This window comes from Scomber scombrus, chromosome 11, assembly GCF_963691925.1.
Source record: "Scomber scombrus chromosome 11, fScoSco1.1, whole genome shotgun sequence".
Classification (NCBI taxonomy): domain Eukaryota; kingdom Metazoa; phylum Chordata; class Actinopteri; order Scombriformes; family Scombridae; genus Scomber; species Scomber scombrus.
This window is the reverse complement of record NC_084980.1, coordinates 10018641-10029361: the sequence shown is the minus strand read 5'-3', so window position 1 is coordinate 10029361 and position 10721 is coordinate 10018641. Positions and strand designations below refer to the sequence as shown.

At 38.6% G+C, this 10721-nt stretch overlaps 1 protein-coding gene across 1 annotated transcript; it reads left to right on the top strand.

The window, feature by feature from the left end:
• Window positions 1-5743: 5743 nt before the first annotated feature.
• On the top strand, window positions 5744-7407 carry nmur1b (neuromedin U receptor 1b). Its single transcript, XM_062429178.1, has 3 exons — window positions 5744-6431; window positions 6583-6816; window positions 7100-7407. The coding sequence occupies exons 1-3, from the start codon at window positions 5744-5746 to the stop codon at window positions 7405-7407; spliced, it is 1230 nt and encodes a 409-aa protein (XP_062285162.1).
• The last annotated feature ends 3314 nt before the right edge of the window (window positions 7408-10721 follow it).

The window sequence follows — 10721 nt, the reverse complement described above, 5'->3', positions numbered from 1 at the left end:
ATTATATACACTGTACATTCACCAGAAACATGACTCCAAAATCACTAATGTTCCTCCACATGTGCTGGAAGTCTTAAGAGGAAACTGTTTACATTTTGCATTTTATAAATTGGTTATATGTCAGTTTAATGCTGACAGTTTGTTTCTGTTGCCAAGGTTTAAGCTTTTTAATAGCTCCCTCTGATGATGTCTTCATGGACTGATGTAAATTGCTGACAGCTTATGAAACCTGGCGTATATTCTGCATTCTTCTGTGTGTATGTGTGTGTGCGTGCGTTGTTTACAATATTTTCTTAATGTGCAATGTTGCTGCATCTAATTATTCTATAAAACACCAGAGAATAGTGAACAATTAAAACAACAACAATGTTCTATTCAAAATATCCCAAAGCCAAATGTGACATCATCCTATACATCCTGACATTAGAGGAGAATGTTTTGTTGGATAATTGATTCAAATGTTTAATAATCTCACTAATACCATATTCACATTATTGTGCATTTACAGATTCATACAATGTAAAATCAATGTGAAATAAGTCTGTAAACGCACTCCTGAAACACCAGTCGAAGTCAGAATGCCTTTTTACCCTCTATGTGTTTATCAGGGGATTTTTCTCCACTGTGCACCCAGCAGCTGCACCTCTGAAGAGCCACTAAACACAGTGTGACACAGGACACACTCCACAGTCTCCCCAACTGTGTCTCCGTTTATAATGGACACTGCGATGGAGACGTGCTGGTCGGACTGACTCACAGGGGGGACGTAAAGACAGACACTGGCCTTTATAATAGATTGACTCATTAAACAGTGGTGCATGCGGAGGGTATGTTAGTATGTTAAAGATGCAATTAGAAACATTGAGAGAGTGCTCTTAAATGTCAGATTTGTGTAAAAGTAGATGCAGTCACTGTTGTAAAAATGCCAGCGTCTAAGTACCCTTCTGCTATCAGTGTACAAGTGACCCTTCATTAAAGATTGTCAGTAACTAAAATTTTAACTTTTGTCTTTCCTTTCTTCTTCTTCTTCTTTTTAAAAAAAAAAAAAAGAATGAACCTAGTGAGTTTATATGTGTTTTCAAGGTAGCAGTTTTAGCACAAGTGTTGTTTTTTCTTTCTTTTTTAAGGCATTTTAATATGTAATTAAGCTCTCACTGTGAAATAGCACACAATTACTTACCCTGTAATAAAATTCCCTGGCCAGTTAACCATGAAAATACTATACAGTAGATTAGTGGATTAGCAAAAGTGTACATCCATTGAATATGCACAAGAAGAGCGGTGGGAAGCTTTCAGGAGCTGTTTATAGCTGTTGACCTATCACAGCGTTCGTTTTGGACAGAGTTCACATTTTAAGGACTCCTCCTCAAACAATAAATTGAATCTGCAAGTGGGTGATAAGTAAGCATGTTCCCATTAACAAAATGATAACAAACATAAACTGCACTGAGTCCAAGATGGGTTTTATGTTGATTCCTTCATGCAGCCTCTGGCACAGGTGGAGCCCAAGAGGAGCTGTCTGCAATTAAAATAAATTCTCCTGAGTCTGACATAAATCCTTCCGATATCCTTTCTTATAGGATTGTGCAAACAAAACGATGCTGGTATGGAGGAAATGTCACACTGTGAGCCGCCTTCATCAGATACACCTTTCTATATAATATATTTTTAAAAAGTGCAACCGGAGCGATCATACAACATTATGACTGGGACACTTTTTCTTATATCACGCTGCTGTTGAACACCACATGTCCAAAAAATAACAAACAAACTATCATAGAATCTCAAATCTGTTTCCTTCACCTCCTTTGCTATTCTTCAACCACACTGGATTAGTTTTTTTCTTATCACGAAGGTGAAAGGGCAGTATGTGGCAGAATGTAATACAAAGAGGAAAATCATCTGTCTGGCATCACATGTTTCCACTTCCGGTAACGTGGATGAAAACTTGCAAGTCAAGGCTGTACAGGTCAATCAATCAATCTTTATTTGTATAGGAGCGGATCTTTCATTCCTTGTGTGCTAATATGTCTTCTGTTCCTTGATTTATATGGTTGATATACATAATACAAATTGTTTTTTGCAATGTTGATGTTGTGCTCTTTTCTCACTGCAACTGTGTAATTTATGCAGATAACTGCACAATATTGCACAGTTTAAAAAATATAGAGTTTGGTATGAAGGACACGTAGTCCCTGATTCACTGCAGTAGTAAGTGTTGATAGTAACAAAGCAAGGACATTTCTTTTGTTTCTTCTTCTTCCTTAACCAGTTTGCAACCCCTCAGATTTATGTTGCCACCCACTAGAGGTCTGATGGTCTCTATCCATGTGGATAGCTCTCTTCTTAGCCAGGATTAGATAAATATGCCTCTTGAGATTTTGGCCTGCCACACCAAAACAATGACAGTGAGTGGAATTTTGTTTGGGGTACAAACTGATTGATGACTACATCATTAATCGAAAATAGTTCCAATAATAACTGTAGACATAAAGATCTGTGGATAATTTAGCGTTATAGGGGCACAACTGCTGGAGATAAACAACACCAAAACCATCAACGGTTTTTGTTTCATTTAATTTGAAAAGAAAAATAATTGTGTAATTTTGGATCATAACATACTGCATGTAGATTCACAGTGTGACATTTTATAGTTTGGCAATTATAGATTTTTTCTTGGCTTTTACGGGAAACTGCCCTCGTCACTTTTCACACTGAAAAGGACAAATAAATTCTCACTGTGAAGCCAAATTAAGAAAAAGCCAGTACTGACCAGGGAACATGTTGAGGGAGTCTCTTCACAATCAAAACTTTGTGTCTCAGTCAGACTGACACAGAAGCCCAATTAATGTTTGGCTAAATGGAGGCACCAATCAGAGCATGTCAGTTTCCTGCCGGGGAAGTATTGGAGCCTCTGCGTTAGGGATTAAAAGCTGTGATTGAATTAGGCACCACCGCACAGGGAGGCAGAGAAATAGGGAGATGTGGTGTGAGGGTTCAAGTCATACGGGTCTGCGTAACCAGCCAAAACTGCAAATTTTGTGCCCTCTGACAGGCGTTCTCTTGATGATTTATTACACACACTGAATTTTTCCTGTCCTTGCTTTCCTGTAAATGCACTGCGTAGGATGCATCTCATTGGGCTGATCTATTAACCAAACAATACCCAGCATGTCAAATATTTCCTCAGTTCACCCTTGAACACACACAGGAATATTTTCCCAAAGTGCTCTTCTGATGAATCATTGTTTTAGCTTTGCAGCTTGGAATTAACTTCCATGAGCATCATGGATTCGAATATTTTACTTCTCGATATTGAAACATAGTAACATACCTGATGACTCACATGCTTTATGTTTAATGCAAAAAGACAAATAACTGAATAAGGTGTGTCATTTGAATATTATAATATCGATATGATAATGATAATAATGCAAACATATTTACCATGTTAGGAAGGTATCATGTTTATTATGTTCACTATCTTGGTGTAGCATGTTAATATGTGTTAATCAGTACCACAGCTGTTTTCAAGTCCAAGTTAAGTCTCGAGGTCACAAGATGTGACTTGCAAATCAAGTACTTTGGTCTATGAAGGCATTCAAAGAATTCCAATAGCAAATGGCCAAAATCTAACCAATATGTAAGGTTTAATGTAGAGTTTTCATCTAAACACACCCCTGCTTGGCCATATTCAAACAAAGATCGATTACAAGTTATAAATGATTAGGCAGCATATTGTAGTTAAAACTGGCTTTGACTGAAAAAGAGTTTTCTCCATTTTATTCTGCCAGCAGCTGCAACTGAAAAACATGCATTAGATTATGGAGATGTTGTGCACATCCACATCATGTTATTAATTGTTCTTGACAGTTTGGCAGCACTCCAGAAGTTTCAATGCGTTCAGTTTAATAGTACAGTACATCTGGACCAAAGTGTACCAGTCAACCAGTCATGTCACACCAGTTACAAAAACAGAATGAAAAAGGGAGAAAAAAAATATGATGCATGAAAAACCTGACAGACCTAAAGCTTTTAAGCTCCTTATTGGTGATTATTCTTTCAACAACTTGACAAAGAAAAGAATAATAGGATTTTTTAAATTATTCATTTGGGTGTTAGTTTTGTCTTCAACTTGGGATTTGTGTGTGTGTGTGTGTGTGTGTGTGTGTGTGTGTGTGTGTGTGTGTGTGTGTGTGTGTGTGTGTGTGTGTGTGTGTGTGTGTGTGTGTGTGTGTGTGTGTGTGTGTGTGTGTGTGTACAAATATATTCTGTTTTTTTCTCCCCCATACGCCCCCACTCCATGTACACACTCCGGAAGCAGGAATCCAGGGTCAAAGCAATTTCAACTATAATTTTCATGCTGCGCGCAATACGTGGTCTTTCAATGGTAAAAGTAATAGAATGGAGGATGACATAGTATAGAGTCTGTATGGCTTCACTCATAAAGATAATAAAAGACTGTGCACGTGAGTGTGTGTTCATCTGAATGAGAGGGAAAAAAAAGGTGAGAGGAAGTGGAATGAATGGGGGCCAAGAAAGATGAAGAAGGCAGCTAATGGTAAAGCCTGCAAACAAGATGATTAGGTGATGAAGAGAGAGAGAGAGAGAGAGAGGGAAAGAGAGCAAGAGAGAGAAAGAGATAAAGAGAGAGAGAGAGAGGTGGAGTGAACACCAGCACTCAAATACGGGAAGTCGAGGCTGCTGTGACACAGTGAAGCACTAAAGCAGCGAGATAAAGTGCCGGAAAAACTCCAGAATACAGAGGAATATGATCATAACACATCTTCTTACATTTCTTCAAATATTGTTCATCTGGTAAAAAAGAAGAGGACTCCACAAACAACAGGTGATTTTTATTATATTACTGACATGAACTTATCTTAATAGTTCTGTTGCATGTTAAATGGATAAACAAATCCAATGGAATCTAAACAAAATTCAGTCTTGAGTTTGTGTTCAGCTGAACACAAATTACTGATACACAAACTCTCTGACATCATTGTTGATCTTGAAGTTGGTTTTTTTTTATAGGAAGACAAGAGTATCAAAAATTATGGGACAAACATAGAAAGTTACATATCTAAGACTAGCATTAACTTGAAATACGTTTCTGTAGGTGAGGGCTACAGTAAGTTACAACTGCCTAGTATTAGGAATCTGTATTGTGAATATTGTATGTGAACTGGTGAACTGGTGAGTTGAAATTAGTATATTAGTATATTAGTATATTAGTATATTAGTATTAAGTGCCTTTGGGGGATTCTTTTATGGTAAAATGTAAAATATAGGGGTCCAAATATATTGAAGGGGTATTCGAGCCCGATTTATTATTCCACTTCCAAAAAGTTTGAGGGAGTTTTCGTCTCTATGGGTCAAGCTCTAAATCTGCTGGATCTAACAAATACCCATGAAGCCATTGGCTAATGTCTTACATTAGCCCCTCCTTGCCTGGCGACCACATCGAGGATGGGGTGGGTGACCACTTCTTTCAAACTCCACACCTCTGGTCTTTAATGCATGTTTTCTGTTATAGACTGTGAGTGTAAACTGAATATGACAAAATGATAAATAGCTGTTTTCAGCCAAACACTACACAACTGTTTTCACAGGCTGAACTGCACTCCTCAGGACAAGTAAACTGAACTGCATTTGTTAAAACAGTAGAATGCCCCTTTAAAATAGTCTCACTGTTCTTCCCATTAGGTTTAGAATCCAACCAACCTTCTTGCCAATCACCAAGATGCCAAAGCTGAACTGCTCCCTTGCAGATCTTTCCACATCTGGGGACACAGTATTCAATGGCACAGGCTGCCCCGAGGCTGCTATGATGTGTGGGATGAGTATCTCCTGGTTACTGGCCAATGCTACCACCAGAGATTTGGATGACATGTGCTTGAGTGAGGAGGAGTTCCTGGTCAGGTACCTGGGGCTTCCGAGGTCCCCTGACTTCATTCCGGTCAGCGTCACCTACCTCGCCATCTTCATGGTGGGCGTCCTGGGCAATTTCCTGACCTGCACAGTCATTTTGCGCTACAGAGTGATGCAGACACCTACTAACTACTACCTGCTAAGCCTGGCGGTATCTGACCTGCTAGTGCTGCTGATTGGCATGCCGTTAGAGATATACGAGATGTGGCAGAACTACCCTTTTCTGCTTGGGGAGGGTGGTTGCTACTTCAAAACCTTCCTGTTCGAGACTGTGTGCTTCGCCTCCATCCTCAATGTCACAGCACTCAGTGTTGAGCGCTACATGGCGGTGGTGCACCCACTGAAAGTCAAATATATGACCACGCGTACCCATGCCAAGAGGGTCATCATCATGCTGTGGGTGCTGTCCATGATATGTGCTGTTCCCAACACCAGTCTGCATGGGATTAAGGCTCTGCCTCCAATGTTTGGAAGACAGTTTCCTGGATCTGCTATCTGCTGTACGTATAGAACTTACATTTTATTATTGCTGCATTTGCATATAGAAAAGCCTTTGCAGTGGTAGCTATAACACCTGTGGTGCACCTGGGATCATGCCCAGACTCAAATCTTCATACTGTTGCTAAAATACAAATTCATCTCAATCCTCAGGTTTGGTCAAGCCCGAATGGATGTACAACCTGATTATCCTGATTTCCACGCTGGTCTTCTTCCTCCTGCCCATGCTGATAATCAGCATTCTCTACCTACTTATTGGCCTGCGGCTGCACAGGGAGAGGGTATTGACCATGGTTGACAAAAGGTGTACCTTTGGACAACAAAGTCTCTCCAGATCCCAAAAACAGAAGCTGAACAAACGCAATGTACAAGTCACCAAAATGCTGTGTAGGTGCCATTTCAATTATGCTTTCTCCATGTTGCCATGGGGCAGAGAACTTCAATTTAATTGATTATGTGTATGTGTGTGTGGATATGAGTATTTATCCATTGGGGCTTTCATATTTTTACATTTCAATATTTATAACTTAACATCTGTCTCAGCATTGTCTTGTAACATGGTGGGGATTGACATCATGATTCGCAACATGTTTATGAATATCATGCATGTGTGTATGTGTGTATGTGTTATTCTGTTTGCCTGATCTATCTTTCTGCCATACCTATCCAGGTGTGCTGGTGGTTGTGTTCGGCCTTTGCTGGGCTCCCTTCCATGTGGACCGCCTGATGTATAGCTACATAGTCACCTCATCCGATCACCACAAGATCTTTGGGTACGTCCACATTGTCTCTGGAGTTTGCTTCTACTTGAGCTCTGCTATCAACCCGATACTCTACAACATCATGTCCACCAAGTTCAGAGAAATGTTCAGTCGTATCACCTGTTACTCTAACACCTGGTCGTCACACTCCAGCTTCCAGATGACCCAACGTAGCATCTTAAGCGAGAAAACTGCCAGCAGTATGAAAAGGAATTAAACGACAGCAAGTCTGCACCAAAGTAAGTCCAGGTATATTTAACACACATGGGTGAAAAATGAAAGGAAAAACCAGAATAAATGCAGATGCTGCCGTTTACATACAGGGCATGAGGGCTCATTGAGTGATTTGATGACTACAAAAGGAAGTGATTTACCTGCTATGGCTTTAGGAGTCACCAGATTACAAACCAATTAAACAGCTGTGGGAGATTTTGGATCAACATGTTAAACAGGAGAGGAACACAATAAGGGAACATATTTTGGAAGAATGGTGTTCAAGAGACTTGGAGACTCTTTGCTAAGAAGCAGTGTGGGAGGATAAATAGCTCACTAAGCCAATTATACAGGGTTTTCGTTAGAATTTACTCACTTCTATACACTGTAAATTACTTACAGGATTTCACAAGATGGAAATCCTTGAAATAATTCACACAGTTACATGCCTTTCCTGTATATTTAAACTCTCCTACCGTGTTTGGGGGTCCTCCACACTACAGAAATACACAGCAACAGCAATCTCTCTAAGCTTAATGTTCGGATGAAAAATGAAATTATCATACAAATGACACAGCCGCATTTTGATGCATAGGAAATGTGACCCATCAACTGTCTCAAAAGTAAATCATTTCTGCTCGTGTATTAGGTGAATGCTTTTATTGTATGTTGTATAATGTATGAGAGACACATTTCCAGCCTTTCCTACTTACTGCTGTACAGCTCCAAGTACCAACATTAACGTGCTTTCACAGCAAAGAATGAATGCGTATTAGCTCTGGTGTAAAAGCAAAACTGTGTTTTTTCTTGTCTGAACACTGGGAATTAATCTAAGGTGAAAATGAAAGTCAATTAGGTATAAGAGAGGAATAAACCTAGATGGCTTGTTTGTGGTATTTATAACCTGTAGTGACAAAGCTGAACAGTCATGTGCCTTACAAGTATTCAAATTCTGCTCTGAAAATGCTTGAGGTAAAATGATTTTATAAGCCAACTGCTGCGTACCATGGTATATCTGATGAATCTATCATGTAATTATTAATATAATGTACAAATAAACAGTTTGAAACTTAATGATGAAAATATCCAAAGCTTTTAAAGGATCTTATTAATGTGTTGTTTTAATAGAACACTGGTTATGCTAATGTTATTCTTCTTTAATGTATTGAATTCATTGCTTTTCGACTTGAAGACAGCACCTGTATGTAGGACATGTGAATATTTATCAACTCTTGTATTAATGCACAGGATCTAAGGCAGCACTTTCGACTATTTAATGAAAGCATGTATGTTTTTTTCAGTGTGTACCCTTGAAATATATATATGATTCCATGACCTGTTTTTGAACATCCATGCTGTTGGTAAGATATGCCAACAGAACTATTGTTCTTATTACTGGTTTAACTTTTTTTTTTTTTTTTTTCGTGAGCAGAGTTGAACAGAGCAACCAGCTCCAGGACAGAAACATCTCTTGTGTAAACATCAAGTACTGCCCTGAACAATATGAGTAATTTAGGAATAACAAGATATTTCCAGAGGGCTGTCTCGTCTAAACTTTGGGTGACCTACGGTGCTGAAAAAAACACTCATTTGTACAAATAGATATTATGATTATGAGAGGAGAGAGGAGGAAAGCTGAAGTCACCGGGTCAATAATTTGGAAAGAAAAAATGTAATAATGAATGGGTAGATGAAACAGGAAGAAGACAGGAGCTAATTGATGGAAAGTGACAAATCAGTTCGTAATGACACAATGTTATCAGTGTGCCACACCAACGCTAATGAACAGCACTCTGCCTACAACTTCCATCATCATAACAGAGTACACTGTTTACCCACAGGCTCCACAAATAGATTCATTTAAAGGCTGCATCACAGTATCACTCAATAGCCTGGTTATTACTACCACCCATGGCACTGTGATATGAGGATATGAGGCAGACAGTATTATTTAACTTTAAGGAATTATGCGAGCAGAATGTGGGCGCTGTGAAATGAAAGTACAAATCAGGACAAATGAGAAATGTCATGTGTTTCATTTGACTTACACCCACAGAAATGAACAGAGATCTGGAAATGTCTACATGTGGAAAAACCATATAATCCCAGAATTGGAAACGTCAATGTGATGCTCGGTAGGAGTTGTAGGAGGGACGAATCGCAAAGTTTATGGCCTCGTACCAGTGCTTTTGTTGTTCTAACCAAACGAGCATAGAAATTTGTGTTAGTAATTTACATGCATCATCCCAACATGTTTTGACTCACAACATAATGACAAGTAGAGGGTTTCAATTTTTCATTTATAAACTAAATTGCCACAGTAAATGCAACAGAAACCCATATGTAACCTCTATTAAAGCAGCGGAGTATAACAGGATGTAAACCTAAGAGCTATGGCACTCCTACATTAGTCTTTTGACAGCAAGACAATGATTTGAGATGAAGTGAGTGCTAGGAGAAGAAGAAATGTGGAAGGGACAAATAAATATGGAGGAGACGATATGACTCACGGCAGAGGATGATGTGTCCTGATGTCTTAAGAGCAGAGAAAAGACATAGCCTGAGCTGTGACCTATTAGCTGTACAGGCGTTGCTCAGCAGCTTTGTATGTCAACACCATGGTGTTTAATCCAGTACAAACAGCCTCAGGCATCACTGCATAAACTGAACTTAAATTTGCACTAATCAATATTTTTATGTTAACAACAGATCAATTGTTGTAATGTGTAAGGTGAAAGCGGTTGCTAGTATTAACAAACCCACAAATCATAATCACCTAAACAGACTGTTAGCTTCAACTTTATAGATTTTATTAGCATCCTTTACCTCACAGTTTTGGTTTCACAGCACACCAATTATCTGTCAGCCACTTTCATCAACCTTTTTTTCATCAGTTTTCTACTCAAACTTACTGTACGTTAGCTTTATTAGCTTTAATATACTCCTAACTGTCTTTACACTGCATATTGTGTATATGATTTATAGGATTTGAGTAACACTGTCTACTGGCTGCATAGCAGAAGTGCAACAGCAGCAGCGTCAGTCCAAAATCACTAAATTAACTTAACACAAACCTCTGTTTTAAATGGAGTATAAGTCCTAATTCCAGCATTTGTAAAACTATAACAATAAGAAAAAATAAAATCTATATACAGTACTGTGCAATGGTTTTAGGCACTAAAAGTAGAAAGAGGATGCTTTCAAAAACAATGCAATAATTAGTTTTTATTCATCAAATTACTTCAAAGTTCAATAAACAGAATTTTGGAACAAAAATCTATATTTGACATGTGGATAAATATGACCCATTACAGGACT

Bases quoted from the DNA above. Each gene is read 5' to 3' on its own strand.
- nmur1b (XM_062429178.1), top strand. From the start codon at position 5,744: ATGCCAAAGCTGAACTGCTCCCTTGCAGATCTTTCCACATCTGGGGAC. The intron at 6,432-6,582 runs GTACGTATAGAA...CTCAATCCTCAG, and splicing joins TCCTGGATCTGCTATCTGCT to GTTTGGTCAAGCCCGAATGG. The intron at 6,817-7,099 runs GTAGGTGCCATT...ATACCTATCCAG, and splicing joins ACAAGTCACCAAAATGCTGT to GTGTGCTGGTGGTTGTGTTC.